The 23,791-nt window shown below is 39.9% G+C and overlaps 1 protein-coding gene across 1 annotated transcript; it reads left to right on the forward strand.

Moving 5' to 3' along the window:
- Positions 1 to 476: 476 nt before the first annotated feature.
- On the forward strand, positions 477 to 22,592 carry LOC306832305 (neuroligin-4, X-linked-like). Its single transcript, XM_079356873.1, has 9 exons — positions 477 to 839; positions 2,128 to 3,048; positions 3,672 to 3,824; positions 8,912 to 9,097; positions 9,972 to 10,422; positions 12,239 to 12,452; positions 12,998 to 13,122; positions 19,025 to 19,634; positions 21,385 to 22,592. The coding sequence occupies exons 2-9, from the start codon at positions 2,598 to 2,600 to the stop codon at positions 21,790 to 21,792; spliced, it is 2,598 nt and encodes an 865-aa protein (XP_079212999.1). The 5' UTR covers positions 477 to 839; positions 2,128 to 2,597; the 3' UTR covers positions 21,793 to 22,592.
- Positions 22,593 to 23,791: the final 1,199 nt, after the last annotated feature.

Below are 23,791 nucleotides of genomic sequence, written 5' to 3' on the forward strand. Positions count from 1 at the left end.
AGAGAGAGAGAGAGAGAGAGAGAGAGAGAGAGAGAGAGAGAGAGAGAGAGAGAGAGAGAAGGTGTATACATCAGTGTTCAAGGTAAGGGGTTTGCTACAGGTATGTGTGAGACTTTCTTCCAAGGAGTCGAATCAAATTGTGCATACATGTTGTGCAATGGGACCATCTGTAGGTGTTGTGTGTAAGCTGTGTGTTAATGCACATTGTGCTTTGTGTAACAGTGTGTTCTTTTGTATGACTGTGTGTGTGTGTTCCCCTGCACAGGTCGGTCCTTTCCTTTCCTCCATTCTCCCTCCTTTTTTCCCTCCAGTCTACGCTTCCTCACGGAGCTAGGTGCGTATCATTGGATCAGTAGCTGCTGCCTGCCACACTGTCCAATCGCATCTAGGGAGAGAGAGAGAGTGGGGAGAGAGAGAGAGAGAGAGAGAGAGAGAGAGAGAGAGAGAGAGAGAGAGAGAGAGATATGGGGGAGGGAGGAGAAAGAAAAGAAGATTGATTATTTGACCGTCCTGGGCCTTGCATTCCTTGAAGAAACATATTTCGACTCTCTCCAAAACGTCCTTTTTTGTTCTTTTACACCTACACCTTTTCTTGGACCGAAAGCTTGAGGCTTTTGTTTTTCTCTTGTTTCTTTTTTGGGTTATTCTCACCCAGGAGACGTGCCAACGCCGCCACCAGCAGCAGCAGCAGCAGCAGCAGCAGCAGAAGAGGAGTATCTCCCAATATCCCATCCCGGGCACGTCGGATAAGCTGCAGCAGCGAAAACACGAGGCGAATATTGCGGTGTAACAGGAACATGGTCCGCGGAATTTCACACCTCTCGCCCTTGCTGGATACGGTAGGCTCAAGTCTATTCCTCCTGCCTTTTATGATTAAGAGATTTTTCTCTGCAGCGGGGATGCAGGTTAGGGCTTTAAATTTGAGCGTGTGTGTGTGTGTGTGTGAGGGGGAGAGAAAGAGTGTGTTTTGCCGTCGTCAGCTTCAGACCGGGTATTCCAACTCACAGGCAAGCGTATTTTACACTTGCGCTTTATTTTTTTTTTGTACTTTCGCGTTTTATACCCTTTAGTCAGCATGTATAAAAGCTTTTATGTTGTTCTGCTTGTGTTCAAATATAAAAGGGGAGGGCTGGCAGGCGGGTTTGCCTTGATAAATGGAGCGTTATTCATCAGCGTGTGTGTGATCACCACTGGAATGTTAACTAGCACCTTGGACAGCCGACACCAATACAATCTAACATGGGAGGAGCGATAGTACTGACTGATTCTACACTTTTTAATATCTTACCATAGATAGGTTAGAAGCCTATGTGTTTGTTGGAAATGTGCGCATGCTGCCACGGAAATTAATATTGCTGTCTTCTTGTGCGTGCGCGCGCACGCGTGCGTATGTGTTAATATTCTGCCCCAAGGCCCTAAGAGAGAGATAACGGTCTCGGCTTGGTAGCAGCTGTGTGTGTGTGTGTGTGTCTGTGTGAGAAACAGTGTGAGAGAGACAAATAAAGAGTGTGTGAGATCAAGAAAGTCCTCTTCGATAGAGGAAAAAAAACCAAACAATGCGTGCGTGTGCGTGTGAACGTGTTGTGTATAAAAGAAAGAGATATAGAGAACAAAAAGTGTGTGTGTCACAGGCTTTCTACCTTATGCTACATGCAGGCAGGTCAGCAGCCCCACGGTGTATCCAGGGTTTAATTAAGCGTGTGACGTGACTCTCAAACACCCCCACCCCCACCCACTCATCCACCCACCCTTACCGGGTCCTGTGATCTGTACAACAGTGTGTAGTGAGGATGTGACATATGTCTGCAGCCCTCACACGCACAAACGCACGCACACACCTACACACACACACACCCACAAAAGCCATTTGTGTGTATCTGACACAGCAGCCCTGACAGTCTGACACAGAGTTAAGCTGAGCGGACAACATCTCGTTTGCCCTATCTATCGCTCTCATATCTATTTTTACCGTGAACAGCAACGAGGTGGTACAGCCTATTTTCCTGATCTGATGTGTAACAGTGTGTGTGACATTTTTTTTTATCTTACACTGCCATTATTCTAATGAAGACTAATTACATCTTTTCTGCCATTTCTTTTTTTTCTGCCTCTCTTTCTCTTTTCCAGGAGGCACTTTGGGCTTGTTATGGGGGTGACCGGAAGGAGAGAGTGACAGAGGAACAGTGATGCTACTGTTTACATAACGAGAGACTAACACACACACACATACACGAATACACACGCTCAAATCGCCAGTACAGGACACACACACTGGCTTTAAACACTTCCACACACACAGACAAACATTCAAGGGACTCGCTGACTGAGTCACCACACACTCAGAGGCACAGAATCACTGACTCACACGCAGAACCAAGCACACACATAAACAAACACTGACATACAAAGGGGAAAAAGGTTGTTTTAAGAACCAGGGTTGTGTGTTGTGCGTGTGCCATGGGCCAAACTGAGCAGCAGTTGTGTGTCACTGTTGGATACCTCTAAAGGGTCAACACAGCCGTAACCCTCACCCTTCCCTGGTTCCTTTCTCCTCCCCTCACATCCCTACTCTCCCAACTACCCCTAAACGCACCATCATGTCCATGCTGAGGACCAGGAGAACTCCCTCCCAGAGGTTTTTATCCCTCCTTCTCACCCTCTGCCTCTCCCTTTCCCTCTATCCTGCCCTATCCTCGTCGCAGCAGACCGTGCCTGTCATCTCAACGGTGCAGGGGCGAATCCGTGGCATGTTGACCCCTCTGCCCTCAGACCTCCTGGGGCCTGTTATCCAGTACCTGGGAGTACCTTACGCAAGGCCTCCCACGGGAGACCGACGCTTCCAGCCGCCTGAGCCTCCTCTGCCCTGGCCAGGAATACGAAATGTGACACAGTTTGCTCCCGTGTGCCCGCAGTCACTGGATGAGAGGAGTATGCTGGGAGATATGATGCCCTCCTGGCTTACGGCAAATCTGGATATAGCGGCCACGTACCTCACTCACCAGAGTGAGGATTGTCTCTACCTCAATATTTACGTGCCCACTGAAGAAGGTGAGTGACTGTAAGCGGACTCATTGAATAAATGTGTGTGCAGGGTTAGAATTAGATTGGAACGTTCCTTGTCTTGTGAAGAGTGGGGACAAAGTGGTACTTTGGTTGATCTTAAGGTAATTGTGAGGGCAATTTGACTGTGAAATATGATTTAAACACAGAAGCATCCTGTTAGGTCACACATGTCCTTGTTAAATAAATTAGTTACGTTTTATTGAAAATCTACCCCTCCCCCCACTTATTTATTTATTTATTTTTTACACGCGCCTGGTTGAAGCAACACTTACTATGCAGACACCTCTGTCAGTCACCGAGGGGGTTACTCCTTTACTTGTGGAGGAAAGTGGGAAGGACACACTCACTCATGCATACATATTGACTCGTGCAGGTGCATGTGACCCTACACACACAAACATGCATGTGGCAAGGATAAACGCTTCAAAGGCCTAAATTAATATCCACCCGCTGTGAAATGAAGGTAGAATGATACAAAACATAGTGAAGCAAAGCAGCAAAATTGTTTCTGCTTTTGTATATGAAATTTAAAGAGCACACTAATGGAAGGTGGACACATGTCTGTCTGTCTGTCTGTCTGTCTAATCCGTCTTTTACCCTGTGTGCAGACATCCATGAGGAGGGGGGGCAGCGGCCGGTGATGGTTTACGTCCATGGGGGCTCGTACACAGAAGGCACTGGAAACATGATGGATGGCAGCGTGCTGGCAAGCTACGGCAACGTCATTGTCATAACCCTCAACTATCGCCTCGGAGTGCTGGGTAAAATAATATATCTCCTATATCTATATCTAATTTGCTCAACACGGCAGTGCTTTATGGTAATAACACGAGTGTATGTCCTTTTATGATGGGTGTAGCTGCTTCTTAAATCAACAGCTTTGTCCTTAGCTTGTTAAAGTATTTCCTTATTTTGTTATGGGCTTATTTTTGATTTTACTGCATTAGAAATATCTTAACCATTATATCCACTCAATTTACTGATAAATACATGCATTATGTATCTCTTAGGCTGATTCCTTTTGGCTATACTGTATATCTTCATTGCAGACCCCCACATCAAACAAGAGAGCACACTTAAAACAATTCATAATTTTGCAAGTGCAACCACCGTCTGCTTATTATTCCAAATCTTTAAGAAATTTGGTTGTGCCAGATATATCTGAAAAATGTAAATCTCAGCTGTGCATTTATTATGACCTCTTACAGCCATCTATTTTCACTTGCAAAAGGCTGTAACTCGTTCAAAAGTTGTAGTTCATGTTTCAAATTTCATTTGCTGTGCCATGTATGATCAGAGCGACAGAATAAGTGTGTTTTTGATCTTTAAAAAAAACAACAACTTCTTGCCAAATGCACCAGTCTGTTGTTTGTCTGAAGCTTACTGTGTCAGTTGAGTATCTTAGTTAAAGTCCTCAGATGCTCATTTAAAGAGTCTGAGGTTTCATCTTCCAATTCGTAACTCAGAGAAAAGTCACTTTTAATTTATACGGCGCCAAATCACAAAATGAGTTATCTCATCACATTTTACACACAAAGCAGGTCTAGACTTTTTTTTTTTTTAAGTTAACAGGAGCAGAGCACTTGGATTCAGCTCCAGGGCCAATCTGTACAGAGGCCATGTGTTTTAGATAGGGGTGAGTGGCACAAAAGCTATGCTGCATGACCAATGTCGTCGTGTAAAGATGAACAATTAAACAGCAACATAAAAAAGCTATTACGTAAGGTCGTATAATGCTTCATGCATAAAAAACACTAATAACAGCTTTGTAGGCTCTTTACTTACCACGGGCAACATAACCACTGAAGAGCACAAAAGGTTGAAAAATAGTCTACTCAGACCCCAAGTCCCTCTCACTCCTATACTAGTTGTTGTTAATAAAGCTGAAGCTGGTCAGGAGCTAAACTAAGCATCTGTTCCTTGCAAGCTGCTGCAGGTGTAAGGTCATTTAAGGACATTGCAGCTTCTTTCACTAAGACGGATTGATAAATTCTTTGTTTTAAACCATTTTCGGATATCCATTTTACAACAGAAAGATCCAAACAAGCAAACGTACAGCATTTTCAAGACACAACACTTTTCAGCAAGAAAGTTAAGACTTGTGATAGCTGAGCAGACAAACAGGTAAAACAGGTATACCTGGCATGGTCTATGCTGCCCTCAATGCTGGGCCTGAAATGTAATATGAGGGGATTATTTTTGTATTTTTCCTATAATGGTCACACAACCATTCAAACAATCTAGTAACTAACAGAAAAAAACAACACATTTTTTATTAATCACTACATCGGACAAAAATGTAGCCTTTCAAGACCAAAAAGAAACAACAGAAACAAAACATGCTGTTCATTTTCTACACTAAAAAAATACACTTACAAAGGTAGGAGTAACTGGTCTGGTCGATCATGTCATCATGTTTCGCCACACCTGACAAATAATTGATATACAGTATCCATCTGATTTAAACAGATTCCATATAAATGGCCTTGCCTCTTGGAATTGAGATGTAATGTTCTGCATGTGGTGACTAAAACAATTAAACACTGTAACGTATTTTGTAGAGTAAAACTATTAAACTGAGAAGAAACAATCTATTTTAATAACAAAGACATTAACGACCATTAACTGTCAAATTTGAGAAAACTGTGCTCAGTCATTTCATGTGAATTTACATACGGTAACAAAGAAAGATAAATAAACTGAGCACAAGTAAGAAAAAGTGTTTTGTTTCGATGGGTTCAACTGTCATTTGAAAAATTAGCTGATCAACTTGGAGACATTGCAATTATAAATAGTTAACACAATCAACAGCCATTTGTGAAATGCAGAAAACACTTACTGTCACACTGGAACGTAATACTCCAATTCTCTAAACAATTCTTTGCATGAGTCATATTTACAATAATTGCTTGATCCAGATCTGGTCATAAATAGCTTGTTTATGAGTCAGAGCTTTGATGTTTAAGAAAATGCTCTTTTCTTTTGTTGAAATTTACATTCCCACTTGTTTGTCTCATTTGCATTTTATACACCATCTGCTTTAATGTTTCGACAAGTTCTTAAATGCAGCAAACTGTTTGCATTTTTACACATGGTGCCTTGTTGCCTTTTTTTGTGTGGAGTGAGAGCATGTTCAGTATGGGTGTCTCTAGTGGAAATAAAGCCCCTGAAGCCATTTCCAGTACTAGCACTGACTCTGATCCTTTTTACCTCCATGACTCTCTGACTCATTGCTCTCTGAACGGGGAAAATCTGATTCCCAGAGGTTTTTCTAATTTTAGACCATCATGCAAAGCTCACAGGCTGAATAAATTGAATATCTCAGAGTCCTTGCATTAAGGCTTTTTGTTGATGTAATTATAAACAAGCATGAGCAGAGCCACAGTAGGGTTTAAAAAAGATACTTAAGGCATCATGTACAGTTAAACAGTGAGGGCCTGAGCACTATGTGTTATCTCTATGTATTGATTTCTAAGTCAGATTCAAGAGGGGAACATTATTTTGTTTGGGTTAGATCAAATGCTCACTGTTATTGGGAATAAGTAATTCACATGAAAAAACAAATGTGCCTTCATGTCAACAATATGCATATAATGGTAACACAATATAATGTATTTAAAGTGTTTACCTGGTGCATGAGTCATGATGATTTAATACATTATTTACTGCTTCAGTTTTCATTTGCTTTGCGTTATTTTTTTAATCAAATTTGATGATCTCATCAGAGAAGCTGCATTTTTCAAGACAGCTCATATATGCAAAAAGTGACCAAACTCACCTTAATCAGCGAGTAAGGTCTTTTACCGGCTTTTTGTCAACTGTCAGCTATGAATTGGCACTATGCAAATAAAGACTGATTGATTAATTGATTATTAATAAATAATAATTTAAGGATTCAATTAACCTCAAGTAAGAATGGTTTTGAGCTAATGAATAAATAATTTACAACAATAACTCAAATTCCTTTGACACTCTTGAAAATCCAGCTAGACTAAATGTTCAGATGCTCTGGATTTCTTCTTGTGATCAATCTGCGATCGATCATTGTGAAATCAAGTTTCAGAAAAAAAAAAAAATCACACATAAATAAAGCCTCTCTGGAAGCCCATCTGTAACATGAAACATGAGCTTTGGTTCATGTGTGTCAGATGCAGAGATGTCTGATGATTAACATTAATACATGGATAGAGATTCATGAATAAATGTGAATGTGACTGAAATCACACTGACATCATGCATATTGATTAATTTAAGTCACTGAATATTTTGTAACCCATGACCTTTAAACTGAATTAATCAGATAAGATTGTTGGGAAGTTACCTTTTTTAAATTCTTAAATTCCTGACACATTCCACCTTAATTTATAAATTAAATCATCATGAATGATTTACTAGTAATACTTAACTCATACAAATCATTTGGACATTGGGAAATTACTGAAGTTTTTTTATTTAATCCAAGTTCCTTTATCCCTTTAATCTGCAATATTATGTGGATTGATGTTCTTTAAATGTATATATGTACATTTAACCAATCAAAATCTGCTTATTATAAGCTATTAAGGTGTAAAAAGCATTCTCACAACCTTTAGCTGCGACCTCTCTATAAATTATTCAGTACAGTTATTTTGCTTTCCTTCTTCTTGCACTTTTAGCACATTTTGTAGAACATGTGTACACACAAAACCTTTTAATACTGTATGAGATGTTTCTGGTCCTAAGGGAAGGCCACCATGAGGTCCTGCTTTAATTAGAGAGAGCATCTTATTGAAATGCAACGTCGAAGTCATTAAAAGATTTAAACAAATTATACCAAGATACACTATTATGAGACCCATAATTTCAAGGCGTCCCAATGGTACTGATTGTAAATCTACGTTTGCTTGGTGAAATTGGTGAAAGACGGATGAAATTGCTACAAGTGTAACAACCATCGAGCTACACAAAACCAATCCTGCATGTTTATTTATGTTATCTCCATCCTTTGTGTTTACACTAACTCTTCTGTGGTCAACACCATCATCATCATCAGCACCATCATCTTTAGCTCCATCAGTCCAACATCAGTGCCATCCTTCTTCTCCTTCCTCTTCCTCATCATTGTTGTCATCATAAGCATGAGGTGAGACTGAGTACAACTTTGCACATTTTTTGGCTCGTCTTCATTGTAAATGTTTCTACAAAAATGTAAAGGAACGAAATTGAAGCTTTTATAAAGAAATCAAGCTGAATTTAATAAGGCATCATATTACTGTAATAACCATTGGATTAATGAAATATCCTTAATATGTGCTTTCTGCATGAGATAGGTTCATGCATAATTGCTCATAAGTAAATGAAATGTATTATTTTCACAGCCTTTCCTTTCTTGCTCATTATACTCTTATATGTGCTCAGGGCCAGCTTGAGGTTCAGAGAAATTAGAGTCTGCAGTAATGAGATATACCGTAGTGGAGTGAGCTATTAGGATCCTTTGTGTTGACTTTACATCGTCAGCAGAAAAGGGAATAAGGGATAGTTGTCTTTGTACCTGCATGTGTGTGTGTGTGTGTGTGTAAAGGGTTTTCAAGGTAGTATTAACCAACATTAATGTGGACAAAGCTGTTGTTTTGATCCTTTTTGTGCATTTGTGCAGAGGGTTAATCATTTTAACATTTTCTTTCTCGTTTCAATGTATGGTCAGCAGCCTCATGCATTATTTATTTGAACTGTGTGGAAGTCATGATGAAGAATAAGCCACTATGTGTGCTTTTGTACAAATTGTTGCTTATTTTTTTTCTCCAGAGCGATTCAATCTTAAAACCAAACTACAATATTATGTTCTGATAATCTTTCTATTTGTCTGTAGGATTTCTAAGCACAGGTGATCAGGCTGCAAAAGGGAACTACGGCTTGCTGGATCAGATTCAAGCTCTGCGCTGGGTGAAGGAGAACATAGCAGCCTTCGGAGGAGACCCAAACAGGGTCACGGTGTTTGGATCAGGGGCCGGAGCGTCCTGTGTGAGCCTGCTCACTTTATCACACTACTCTGAGGGTAAGAAAGAATCTGTTGAGCACAAATGATGGGTTTTGTGGTGGGTGTTGTGATAATTAGGGTTACCATACCTTTCAAGGTCTCCAATAAATACACAAATTAATTCTTCTGACCACAAAATTCTTGTCTACAGCCAAGAGATTGTGGAACTGAAAGTACAGGAACTAGTTATTTTTTTGGTCAAGCTAATTCCCTTTTTGTTGCGTCCCATTTAGCAGATTTTGACATGTTATGTTTGGCTTCCAATCTTTGTAAAAATCGAAGTTGGAAATGGACATTTTGTAATTTTCTTCAGGGTTATGTGTTGGACTATTTCTTGGCTGGGACTGTTTTTGAGACATGCTCAGAATGGGCCATTAACTTGAGAAAATTATTAGGCAGTCCTCAGAGGTTCTCCAAGAAAAAGTCCCATTTATAGCACATTGTATTTTGCAAAAGTTTTTAATAGACAGTGAGTAAAGGTAGCTAGAGAACTGGACACCTAAGATGACTGGTTAAGGGGGGTGTTGTGATACTATTCAAGGTCTTCATTGGCATAATATAGCTTTATTGCTGATTTAAATGCCTGAATAAGGCTTAAATAATACAGTCTGACTCTGACTCACACAGCTACCAGCTGTATTATTTAAATGTTTCAACCCTTTCCCACGTGAACCTGGTGTGTTGGAATGCTTGTTCTGCATCTGTTTTGTATGCACATGTAGGCTTATTGTGTAACCCTCCAAGTGTGTAATCATATGTTTGAGCATTCATGCGCATTTGTCTGAGTGCATGTGTTTCCATAAATGTTAGATTATACAGGTTGAAGCCTCTTTATATAGGCTTAATTGGACTCTCCTATTTGCATTCATGTGTGCGTTCATGTGTGTGTCAGACCTGTTCCACAGAGCCATCATTCAGAGCGGTAGTGCTTTAGCCAGTTGGGCAGTCAACTACCAGCCAAGCAAATACGCCCGGCAGCTCGGTGAGAGGGTGGGCTGCGGCATTGACGACAGCACCCAACTGGTCGCCTGCCTTCAGGGCCGAAGTTACCGGGAACTTGTGGAGCAGAACGTAACGCCGGCCAAATATCACACAGCTTTTGCCCCGGTGATTGATGGCGATGTCATACCGGATGACCCCCAGATTCTGATGGAGCAGGGAGAGTTTCTGAATTACGACGTGATGCTGGGGGTTAACCAGGGCGAGGGCGTGAAGTTTGTAGAGGGCATCGTGGACTCGGAGGACGGTGTCACGGCTGAGGACTTTGACTTTGCTGTGTCAGACTTTGTGGATAGCTTATACGGATACCCAGAGGGCCGAGACACTCTGAGAGAGAGCATAAGGTGAGTGAGTCTGTAAATGTTCAATATCAAAACCTATCCTTAGTCATCCCAAGTGGATACAGTCTCCTTGAGCAATGTCAATATTTGGCCCAATATTTTGGGATATCTTGTTGGGCTAAATGTTATTCAGATAACTGAATGGCCGGATTATTATTTAAACTATGACTACCTACTGGAGACACAAAAAATGAGATAAAGTGGAAGTTAAGAAATACTTCTAGGACTGGTTCTGTGCCCTTATATGCAGATATATTTAAAATTGTAATCCAAATATAGCAGATTTTTGGATTTTTAATAATGTAAACCTCTTTATTCCTCTTTACAAAAGGAAGCACTACATGGCTCTGTCGAAAGATAACAAACCTGCAGCTCTTATAAAGCTTACTTATTATCATGTTTAACCTTGCTATTCAATTAGATACACGTTTTGAAGTGTGAAATTGTGGTTGTGGCCTGGAGCGGTGACATGTTGTAACTGGTCATCACAATAGACTATGCATACTGTAAAATCACAACTAATTGCTGTTATTTATTTATTTTGCACAGCAAATTATCAAACCATTGGTGACTATTTTGGTGACCCGTGTGGATAACGCGTTATCTCTTATGTTTGTCGAGTATGTTCTGGACTTATTTATATTTAAAAAATCCCATCCTGCGACCCTCTTGTAACAGCAAAATGTGCCACTTACCTTTAATGTCTGCAGTGCAAAAGAAAGAAGCTCTTTTTGAACTGTGTTGTTATTAGCGCACAGCTACCTCACCTGCTGCAGTGTTTTAAAGGTCCCATATTTTGCCCTTTTTGGGGTTCATATATCTAATTTGTGTGTCTACTAAACTATGTTCACAATTGCTAGTGTTTGAAAAAAAAATTCTGTTTTCATGTATTGCTGCTCCATGCAGGCTTTCTCATCTGCCTGTGTTTGTAATGCTCAGAATCCCCCATGAAGACCGGCCAGTGTTTGGCTGTGGTCTCTTTACTCCTTTTTTTCACTGGGCTCCCCTCTGTCTGCATCCGGGGCAAGAGTAGCTGTAGCTGGACGTTTACTCCTGAACCTTTTTTTAGAAAAACATACGTGTACAACAGACGTATGACGCTGCCTCTTTTCAGTCTTTTGTATGATGTGCATTATAGTGTTACAATTACTGGGAAGAAAATATTAATCGCGGGAGCGCAAATAGATTTATGGCCTTATTTAAATTCATAATAAGCCCATTTAATAAAAAAAAATTAATCTGTGGATACTGTAGGCTAATTTCTAATCTTTCTGCGTACCTCCTACAATACCCTTAAATACCCCTATGGGTCGGTTGGGAATCACTGCCTTAAGGCATTGAAAATAACAATGTATTAAAATAACTCATCTCTATGCTCACAAAAAGATCTAAGAAAATCAAGAAAAAAAAGGCCGGAGCCCTGGCCAAAAAGAACAACCAATGGGAAGCCAACCTCGCAATGGGTCTTCTCTGCTAACACCTCCACCTTAAACTACCTAAGAAAAGTAACCTACTGAAAAACATGAAAATCAAAAATAGGACAAACAGCTGTCTCCAATCTAAAGAAAAAAAACAAAAAAAAAAAACCAACCCATTAATCTAAACATGCATGAGAAAAAACAGAAACCAACGTTAGGGAAAAAGTATAAATGCACAATTGGGATTAAAAGTTTCTCACCATGCTGCCCAGAGTGTATTTCTATTAAATGTGTTTATTTATGTTTATACACTGTATACAGTGAAATTAATTCCTTTATGAGAACAAAACTGAGTCATGCACACTTTAATAGTAGAAACTGGCTTCTTGTATGCTCGAAAGGTTCATGTACACGGACTGGGCTGACCGTGACAATGCAGAAACACGCCGGAAGACCCTGGTAGCATTATTCACGGACCACCAATGGGTAGCTCCAGCCATCGCCACTGCTGACCTGCACGCTCAGTATGGATCCCCCACCTACTTCTACTCCTTTTACCACCACTGCCAAAGTGACGCCACGCCGCCTTGGGCTGACTCCGCCCATGGTGACGAGGTAAGAAGTCGGTGCCTTGATATATTGTTATTCAGAATCAACATCAGAGAAAATTGATCTTAAAAGTGGGGAGAAGACAAGATATCAGATATAAAGAAAATGAGTAATGGAAGGAATTTTCTGTATCTTTGGCTTTAAATTGTAAAACAGACTGGGGCAAAAATGGAGTTAACTAAGACTAAGAAATATTCAACAAATAAATCAGGAGCTCTGGGTTTAGTTTATGCTTAAATGCCTGCTTTAAATGAATTTGTTCAAAATGCATCACAGTTTGAATTAATTAATCTTCTTTCCATTTTTGTATAGAGGAATCACTTGTCTGCTTTAGGTTCAGCTCAGTGACATGAATTTGTTGATGCTGTCTGTGAGGGTGAATTTAAGTCCAGATTTATGGGGAAAAACTGTCATTTAGTGACCTGCGTTTAGGTGATGATGTTAGAGTTTGACATAGTTCAGTTATGGGTCTTGAGAATAACTTTAATTTGTTTGCTCTGACAGTAAGCTGCCCTAAAGTGTTTCTGTCTTGTGTGTTTGTGTGTGTATAGGTGCCCTATGTTTTTGGTGTGCCCATGGTGGGACCCACTGATCTGTTCAACTGTAACTTCTCCAAGAACGACGTGATGCTGAGTGCTGTAGTCATGACTTACTGGACCAACTTTGCCAAGACTGGGTGAGCTATTAAAACGATCCCTGGTGTGAGATGCTGAATTCACTCCAATAACAATTTTTGGAAGAGTTTTATTCCCCTTTATACCTCCATAGACTAGCACAGAAATGAAATGACCCAGAAGTGAGTTAGCATTTTAACGCCCTAGGTTCTATACTCTAAAAGTCGATGGGGATTTTGAATGGATTTGTGGTTAGACATCTGAAATAAGGTCTGTGGTTAACACAAGGTTAAGAGATGTTGACGTTTTCTTAGACAAATTAAACTAAGTTAGTTAAGACCCCCGCTTGTAAATTTTAAAGTTGATAGTGTACCTAAAACTGTGGTTGCTAACAAGTGGGTAAATGAGACTTTGGTTGTCGGAGATGTTAAACGTCATTATGCTGGAAACTCTCTCACTAGTCCGCCTTACAGCCTCTAGTCAGGTTTTCAGTGCTCTTGTAAATATTAGATTAATAAACAACTTATTAAGCTACAGTTTCGCTGGCTTGTCAAAACCGCTGATTATTAGATCGATGAAGCATAACGGTCGCAACGTCAAAATAAACCGACAGAAGCTTTTTACTTCTTTCATCTGCTCAAATTTCATAAAGTGATGTTCATCTGTAAAGATGATCAAGCTGAATAAAACAGCTAAGCATCAGAAACGTGTGTTTGCCACAGACCTAATTTTCTGCAATGATCCAGAATCCAATGCAAAAATCCCAGAGATGAAAAAATATGTCATCACTTTTCCATTCTCTAATCAGTTTACAAGAAAAGCAGTACCTGCGCCCTTTTTTGGCAATTAATATCTAATCAGGATTTGATGACATACAACATGTAAAAGAAAATACGCAGCAGTTAGTATTGTTGCTTTCACCCTTCACACAGTGAGACAATAATTTAGAAACATTCTAGCACACACTCTTGTGGAGACTACAGATGTGTGTTGTGACAGTCCCACATCCTTTGTGCCTGTGGTCAGAGGTTTCTCTGTTTACTTCTGTGCAGATGCAGTTCTTGCGAAATACAGTTTTTATTGATGTAGAATAAGAAAAGTTTAGGGATCCAGCAATAAAAACCCAAGAGGCAACCTCCACTGTTGAAGAATGAAGCCTTTGCGGAAGTGTAAAAAACAGCAGTTTGTGTCCAATTACCAAAAATCCCATCAAAGCTGCTGTGAGGGGTTTTTAACTAGTTATGAAACAGATTGACATTAATACTTTTGTCTCTTTATGAGCTACAAAAGCAAACAAAATTATCAGAGACAAGATGAAAAGTTGCTATAAGTTACTTTTTTTTTTTTTTTTGCTTGAATTTGAAGCAAGGGCTAAGCAAAGGAATTCACTGAACACTGCCAAAACCCAGTGCCAACTTTACAGGAGAGAGATTCATGATACAGTGATACATTTCACTGTCAACAGGATGAGATGTTTTCTTAAAAAAAATAGCTATGTTACAATTGTTACATTATGTAGAGGATAGAATCACGAAGGAGATAAGGGATACTGCCCACCAGAGGGGGCGCTAAAGTCAAGACAAACAGAAAGTTCCTCACAGGAGCTTTAACAATGTTTCCACCTAGCAGTTCAGCGGCATTCAAAGACAAACACAACCCCGCCGTGTTTAAATACAGAGTTGTTTTTTTTGTATTTATATATCCACATAGTCTTCTCTGAAACAAAGCTTGATTGCGTTTTGTAACAAAGAGCCACGCGCCAATGTACAGTTTCTTACTCAGAGGTGTGTTAATTGTCCTGAGCCCAAAATACTAGAAAGTTATTTCTCCTATCTCGTTGACTTTCCTTTCTCCTCTCATGAAAAAAAACAAAAAAAGCTAATTTCTTTATTGGTAAAACTAAAGGGTGGCACATTTCTCTCTAACTTTCTCTCTAACAGCCTGTCCCTGCTCCACCTTCTTGTCTTTAACTACATTGGATGAAATTTAGATAGAATCAGCAATTGTCAATATGGCAAGCTCACTTGTTGGACTTTATCAATAGTGGAGACTATATCCGTGTTTCCATGCAACAATCATTTGCATTTAACAATATTACTGAAGACAAAAGAGCAGCTTTTGAGTATTTTGTAGGATTAAGCAAATGTATTCCCTTTATAGAATTGCAATTATGAAAAATGCAAAAGCTGTACACTGTGGTAAATGCCTGCCAGAGGCAGTTCTGGCTTAATATATCTCTGTTAAGATTTCTATTGAGACAAGTGAAGGCTTAATAACAAAGAAGAAATGTTTTTCAGATATAAGGTTCTATTTGAAACGTCTGTTTGGAACTGGATGAAGTCTAGAATTACTAATGTGTAAGAGAAAGACACTGGAGTTTTAGAGCAACAAAAATAATGCGCCTACCGGCAGAGGAAATGTTTTTATGTCTTTTCCTTAAAAAGGACTCTGGTGTCTGACAGAAAGACAGGCCAACATAAAAGATGTTCTGCTCTTGAAAAGTCCTTGAGGGAAGTCAAGGTAATGTCCCAAAAGAAGAATGAAGGATTGTCTACTGTGTGACAAATCCTCTCTTTTCTTCTTGCATCCTAATTTGGCCCAAACCGGTGCAATGAGATTATGAGCTTATTCAATATGTTAAATCAAAATTAAAATTATCTGCCAATAGCTCAAAAAGCTTTTAGAGATCCAATTTATTAATTAAAAGTGAAATGATGTGCCAGGAGCAAAGAAAACTACAGTTGTTGTAGAAAGGATCCACATTGAAACTTTAAAAGCCGACAGTCGGTCCTGATAAGAGTACCTTTTATCTGTCCACTGTGACATGATATACAAGATAAAAGTAATTGTTGAGGATGGACCCTCTGTTTGCAGTGCTCGAAGAGAGTAATTACCCGTAATTAATCCAATCGAGACTCACTCCGCTGAGACCTCTTCAGATTTACACAGACATCTGTAGTCCAGACCCCGATCTAAATCACCACAGAGCCTTGCTATCTCAAAATATCCAGAATTAGGACGGTGCTCTCACATATTTAGAGTGGGGCATTAAAGACAACTGTGTTTCACCAGTAGCAGTGCCAAAGAATTGCGATTGGGTGGAAAATGAGGTGGAATTGTTTGCAGAAGATGCTTATTATAATAATAATTAAAAAAAAAAAACACTGCAATAATGTTATGCAACAAAAGCTAAATTAATTCTATACATTCAGAAGGAACAAATCAAGTGCAAACTAACAAAATAACAATCATGAATCAAAACATGGCCCCCGAAAAAAACTTAAAGTAAAGCAAATTCATCAAATGTTAATGGGCCATTCATTTTCTCTAGGTTTTAGTCTCATGATAACAACAGTTAGGTGCTAATAGCATAATGTATCGAATTTCAACAAACAGATTCGACACTTGCAGCAACCGAATAGCATTTTTATATGTTGTCTGACACATTCAGCTTTGAACAAATGAACTCACTTTGTATACAATGACTTTAGATAAAGATGGACAGCAAGACTCCACCTCCTCCCATTGTGCAAAAATCAAGCCCAAATACCCTTGTGACAGGTGCTGACCGCAAGTGACCACTTGAAATAGGTGTGTGCAGAAGGGATTGGCTGTTGGAGCTGTGGTAGTTAAGGCCTGCCCCTTCCAGAAAACCAAAGCATAAATTTAATCTGATAAAATGGCAAAGATCCCTCAGATTGGTACAGTCAACAGCAGAACATGTTCTTGTTATGTAAAACATATACTCACAGTTTAAGAAAGGTCAGTAACAGTGACACATCTCAGCTCATTTAGGAGTTCATAACAGAGCTCTCAGTCATGGCATTACTAAACCTCTAACTCAGAGGAACTAAACTATATATCAGCATGATAATAATTATCTATGAAGACGTAAACCATGTCCAACCAACCATTTGATTTTCTCTTTGACCCATGTCCCTTCTGTTAACATGGAGGAGGATCTTCAAATATTTTGTGTACTATTGTCCATGTTTTATACAGTTCAAAGTCAAAGATCTTTGATGGGAACTTATTGTAAGATAGATATATAAAGATAAAAAAGCAAGATCATTATGCCTTTATAAAAATAATATTTTTCCATTAATTATATTAATATTAATACTAAAAATTACCTTCCCTCACTGTTTATAACACTTTAAGAAATCACACAAAGCCCTTGTCTAGAGAGAAAACTCTGCTTGTTCACTTTGATTATCAGTGGGTAACTTTCCTTAAAGTAAGATTTCACTCAGTCGAGAGCGCCTCAGATAGTGATGGAACTGTGCGACAGCTCAATTTAAGTGTGAGGATGGGATTCTCCTTGATGTATGTTTTGTAAGCCTCCGTGTGGGCGTGTAAATCCTCAGCTGCTCTGAGTCTTTTTGTGTGCCGGTGGGTCTTTATACTAGTTACTTTTCTGTGCGCTTCATGAGGTGCTGATTGACAAGCACATAGTGCATAGTACATAGTGAGTAGCTGGTGAGTCTGTTTCCATGAGCTGCTATTTCATTTACGACATTTTCCCTGCCCGCAAAAATAAATTGATAAAACATCAAATAGATGCCTGTCCGTATGTGTCAGAGAAGTTTTTTTCAATCTGTAAGAGTTTGGGAGGATTTACTGAAGCAAATAAACTGGACACAAATCAATGATCTGCAGCTAAACCACCCTTGAGCTATCTTTACGAAAAATAATATTTGCAGTTTCTTAGCCGCTGGATTTTCTTCTATGACTGGATATTGATCAGAAACATGTGTGCAAGGCAAATGCTGGTGAAAGTCTGGGACTGCATGTGAGACACTCATTCTTTCCAGTATGATGAAGGCTAAGAATACATCTATCAGGATTTAATTGATTACAAAGAGTGATCCTCTGTGTTTCAGACTGAAATTATTGTACTTTGGTTTAATGATTCAGTCTTGTGATTTTCATCAGACTGATAGTTAAAAAGACTTTGTCATTAGTTTAATAATTAATGTTGTAATGGTTGATATAATCCTTAATTTTGCTTGTACCCTTCATTCATTTAGAAATTGTATCTTAAGTTGATATTAGTTGTGTTTATTAAGCAGATCAATACAGATATCAATGCTCTGTTAAGTTTGCTCTGCCCCCACAAATTGACCCTGCTGATGTGAAGTGCAAGTATTGTTGTATATGTTAGCACCTGTTGGCACAAGAGGGAGAAGGCATTCAACCAAGCAGGAAATGGAGCAAAGATTTTTCCGATCGTGCGCGGCTGTGGTTCAGTCGTCTCTCCACTGGGAGGATGGAAGTTAGATCCCCAGCTCCTTCAAGCAAACAATACATGTGACCGCTCCAGCTGCTGTGTCAGCTGGCTACATATATGTATGAAGAGATTAGCATAAACTGAAGAACACTTCAAATAAAAACAGTGCGTAAATGGGTGAATGTGTCACATTTGATGTAAAAAGCATTTTGAATAATCAGAGTGTATTTATGTATTTAGTTGAAACTACAACCAATTTAATTTCTTTTTGAACGTTCAATGAAAATGTGCATCAAGTTGGAGAGAAAACTAAAATAAAGTGTGAGGATGGGATCACACTTTAAAAAAAAAAAAGAAATTCAGATTACATAATTTACATATTAAGCAAGACTACATTTCTGTTGATCTACATCATTTTAATGACTTTTGCATTTCGATTATGTTGTCGAAAACTCTATATTTCATTGTGGTTTTTCAATCCTACTGTGATTAACTTCAATCCGTGTTTTTCAAATTTTCACATTCTACTTCCCGTTTCCATTTTTTTATTCCAGTTTTTAGTGTAACAGCAAGTTCTGAGGGGATAAGAAGCAAAGTCTTACCCAGCACAAATAATTAATCCCTCCTTTTTGCTTTCTATAAATTATAAAAAAACTAAAACCTTACATAACCACCACAACCACATGCAACCTCACCTCCATGTGAATAAATAATTTCCTTTTCATGCTTTCCAGAGACCCAAACCAGCCAGTTCCTCAAGATACCAAATTCATCCACACTAAGCCCAACCGTTTTGAAGAAGTGGCCTGGTCTAAGTACACCCCCAAAGAGCAGCTGTACCTACACATCGGCCTAAAGCCCAGAGTCAGAGACCACTACCGCGCTACCAAGATCTCTTTCTGGCTCCAGCTGGTTCCTCACTTGCATCACGTCAATGAGCTCCTCCAATCAGTGTCCTCCTTCACCCATAGTCCTTCCCCGCAGGATGACACTCCTTACTCTTACACCAAGCGTCTATCCAAAGGTTGGCCTCCGAGCAGCACTCGCCATCCAGGTTCACAAGGAGGTACTCCACAACCACCAGAGTCCGCTTTAGGCCAAGGTGGAGGGGAAGAGGGGGTCCGTGTTCCAAATGAGGACTACTCAACTGAGCTCTCAGTGACGATTGCCGTGGGAGCTTCGCTGTTGTTTCTTAACATCCTCGCTTTCGCTGCTCTGCTGTACAAAAAGGACAAGAGGCGTCTGGAGCACCGTCGACCTCGCCCACTTCCTCCCCCAAGACGAGACATTACAGCTGCTGATGTTGCTGCACACCTGCAGGGGGAGGGGCTGATGTCGTTACAGGTATGGTTTGGTATTTTTATTTTGCACCTTTGCTTCTTTTAGCTATTTTTTGTCATTGGTAATAGTCACACACATTCTGAAAATCTGAAGTTTATCCAACCAGTTGAGCATGTGTGTGCGGTAGTCTGAATGAACTGTGTGTTAGCTGCCAGCAGAGCACTTTTTTTTAAAACACACTTCTGAGTGTGTGTGTGTGTGTGCCAGTGTGTTTTGATGCATGTGCGTGAGTGAGCCGTGTCCAATTGCCTGAATTGCCTCCAATTCATCCTCAGACTATCTGGCCTCTTTTGAGCTCTTTTAGCTGCTTTAAAATCTCCCACAGTGAGTACTAAATGTCACATCTCTTTTGTCGCTGACAAATCCTCTTAATTGGAAACTGAACTACCATAATGTAGCTCAACGCTGCAGCTGCTTTTGTAATAGTGTATTATTTATTTTAAATGTCACTTCTTTTCATGTGGTGTAATGTGCCATTTGTACACCAACGGTAGATCTGGTTTGACAAGCAACAGCCAAGCACAGTCTCTTTTTATTGGCCTACATTATTGTCATGTGCTGTGTTCTTGTGTGAACCTTCTCAAAGGGATAAAATGCACCACAGCGCAAAAGGTCTCTCTAATCAAGCAATGATGTAACATCCTGACAAAAAGTGGTGATCAACTTTCAATATAATTTTAATTCTGCATTTGGTTTGAAGCTTCGCTGGTTTTGCTGCAATATGCCGGCTTTAAATCTGACTGAAGAAACCCACTACTGTATCTGCAGGAATGATTTTGATGAAACTGTTCCTCACATTGACACATTACGGTGAGATTTTAGGGGTTTTTCACCAGTAAATGGAATTTTAATCAGCAGGGACGTTAGAATAAGCAATTATTTATCTAACAATTAAGGAAATAAATGTGCCAAGTCTTTGGGGATTAGACTCCACTTACTAAACCCCCCCCCCCCCCCCCCCCCCCCCCCCCCCCCACGGAGTCTAGACAATGGTGGTGTCTGTGAAAAAAAGAATGCAGGATGTGATGAGGAATAGGTTTCTGAGGTTGTATCTGAACTGTGCTGAACTGAGGACGGTTGCTGCAAGGTTTCAAAATGTGACCGTGGCAGGATGATTGGTTAAGAGGGGTTGTGGCAGATTTTGGTTGGATTATTGCTTCAAGAGTAAACGCCCCAAATCAACCGATCACCAGCACAGGGAGATGGTGAAAGTGGGAAAGAGGAAGTGGCTCAAATAAATGAAGAACTTGAATAAAGGTGTGACAGAATACACAGCAGCCAGGCTTCCTGCGTGAAATTACGCTCAGATCCATTCCAGAAAAGACAGAAGAAGAAGACTTTCTATTTTAAAATGTCATATTTGGATATTAGGATCAGGAGTGACTGACGTTTAATATTGTGAAATAGTACAGATAAAGCTATGTCATTAAAACAACATATTTCATAAATTAAAATATGCCTTAAGGGCATTTCAGATAGGATGCGGTGTGCGCTGCGCTCGCCTTAAGCATGCAAGAAAGGCAAGTGAGACCTCGCCTCTGGGGGTCACAGATATGCTCTTCCACGGTGCAACACATAGACAATTAACATGCTTGACAGCGGTACACAGCCTGTCCTATCTAAATAGCCTTTTAGTGGAGTAATTGATTACATTATTTTGTGATAAGCATGTTATCAATGTATTTTAACTTCTCATTGTATTCCTTATTTATCCCAACTAGCCTTTAACTCACCCATTTGTTGACCCTTCTAGGTGAAACAGTTGGAGTGCGATGCTGCGTCAGCAGATGAGAGGAACAACGCTCACCACCATCACACTCTGGACACACTGGATGCTCTGGACGGTTTGGACACGCAGGACATCTACAGCACACTGGACACCGTGCGACTCACCTGCCCGCCTGATTACACTCTCACCTTGCGCCGCTCACCTGACGACGTCCCCCTCATGACCTCTCTAACCCCGGGATCACTACCTGTGACCCCTGGGTCACATCCTGTTACCCCGGCAACGCCAATGACCCCCATGACCCCTGGATCTGTTGTGGGTATGAGGATGGGTCATCCACACCAGGGATACACACACCATAGCCCATATAGTAATACACACTTGCCACACACACACATCTCCACGCACACACACTCCACCACACGTGTATAACCGCAGCAAGATTCAGAGACTTAATTACAACACAAAGACAAACATACATAACACACACACACACACACACACACACACACACAGACCCACACACCTACACACACACACACACACAGACCCACACACCTACACACACACACACACACACACACACACACACACACACACACAGACCCACACACACACACACACACACACACACACACACACACAAAGAAACACATAAAACAAAGGACTTAAATACCTCTACTAATTACCCTGCAGGATTGTTACAGATGGAGTGAGAGAGACATTTTCAGTAACAGGATGAAGAGACAGACAGCTGTGTGTTGCATGTCAGGGGAACTGAAGACAAGCTGGATCCTGGGAGATGCAGTTCTATGCATCATTTGCTCTTAACCCAGAACAAGACGAGCTGAGACATTCATCAAGTGTCTTGAATTCCTTCTTTGGATATGAACTCTTCTGCTTTTTCTACACCTGAGGAGGAAGAGGAGGGGTGCTGTGCCACAAAGGGTCAGTTATGGATCAGCTTACGTCTCCTACTGTACCTGTGCTGCATAGTGAAGCAGTGCTGGGATTGAGTAGAGCAGATGCAAATGCAGATACAGAACTAGTTAAGAAGTACCACACACAGACTGCTGATGTCGACTTGAACAACCTGTGAAATGTGAATGTAGCATTTTTTCCATTAAAAGATCAAAGGATCTGCCAAGGATCAAATTAAGCTAAGAAGAAAATATCAACATTTAAAGCACGAGAGAGGGGAAAACACACAGAAAGGAAGAGAAAAATTGATTGATTGAAAAAAAAATCAACAATATCTAAAGGAAAAATTGATCAAAAAGTGGGAAAAAAGATTAAGATTAAGGATTTATCAGATTTGAGAAAGACAAAGTGAGATGGATTTATAGGTAAAAAGCAGGAGTGAAAAGTCTGCCAAAAGATGGATAATAGCCTCAGAAGAAGGAAGGGCCTCTGAAGTGTTGTCAGACTTACTGAAGAATCACTCTAACCAGCTATGTGTTCAACTCTTGTAAATAGAATGGAAAGATACAGATGATATATTATGATTTCTAGCATTTACCTGCTCTTGCATTAAAACATGACTTATTTAACCACATTATTGCTTTCATTTCAGATATTAACTGTATAATTGTATAGATGTCCTAAAGCAATTGGCTGGTTGTCTTTCTATCTCACTCACTGTATTATGTACACAGTACCTTTATATAAAAGCTATATTTGCTATGCACATTCATTTCAATAATTCTATGTCTATATTGAGATACTTGTTTAGTAGTTGAGTACAAGACATTTTCACACCATCCTGTCTATGTGTTCGGCCATGGGAGATGATGAGCTAGTACTGTGTAGATAATGCAATAATGGTTTGATGATTGAGCACCAGCCAAAATCCATGACCCTTAACCCCTTTAATCCTAACTCCTGCCCTTTCACCATTCCCCTTAAATGTGTCCCTTCAATTCGTGTTCTTAAAGGCCGTACCCTTTACTCTTTATGATTACTATCTAATTAATGTGACCACAGAAAAACACGTGGAGAAGATTCATGGTCACAACATGTTCCAAAAAAAGTCAAGATTGCTCTTTTGTATTTGTCTGACCTTTAGGTTTCACACCTAATAGAGGCTCTGTTATATAGGCCTTAACTAACTAATGCTGACTAAAACTCCTACCCTTGAAAAGGCATTGAATAAGAAACCTATATTTCATGAAGATCTCATTTCTCTTCCTCTGAAACTAGATGCTGTTGAGCATTAGATACACCCAACTACAAAATACCATAGTTTGGTGTACTACATATCAAACTTGTATTGATTTATTTTAGCCGAATGTGATTAATTAAGGTGAATCTTAGCTCATGCAGCTGAAAAGGATTAATCATCCTGGCTGTGTGACAGTTTGAGAGACTTTATTTTGGCTTACACACTTTCAGATGTGTCGTTTTTAAAGCTCTAATATGCTCTTAATGGAAC

The sequence above is a fragment of the Symphodus melops genome (genome assembly GCF_947650265.1).
Source record: "Symphodus melops genome assembly, chromosome: 12".
NCBI lineage: Eukaryota > Metazoa > Chordata > Actinopteri > Labriformes > Labridae > Symphodus > Symphodus melops.

Excerpts from the sequence above, each read along its gene's own strand:
- LOC306832305 (XM_079356873.1), top strand. The coding sequence starts at position 2,598 with ATGTCCATGCTGAGGACCAGGAGAACTCCCTCCCAGAGGTTTTTATCC. Across the intron at positions 9,098-9,971 it reads TTTATCACACTACTCTGAGG|ACCTGTTCCACAGAGCCATC; the intron begins GTAAGAAAGAAT and ends TGTGTGTGTCAG. Across the intron at positions 12,453-12,997 it reads ACTCCGCCCATGGTGACGAG|GTGCCCTATGTTTTTGGTGT; the intron begins GTAAGAAGTCGG and ends GTGTGTGTATAG.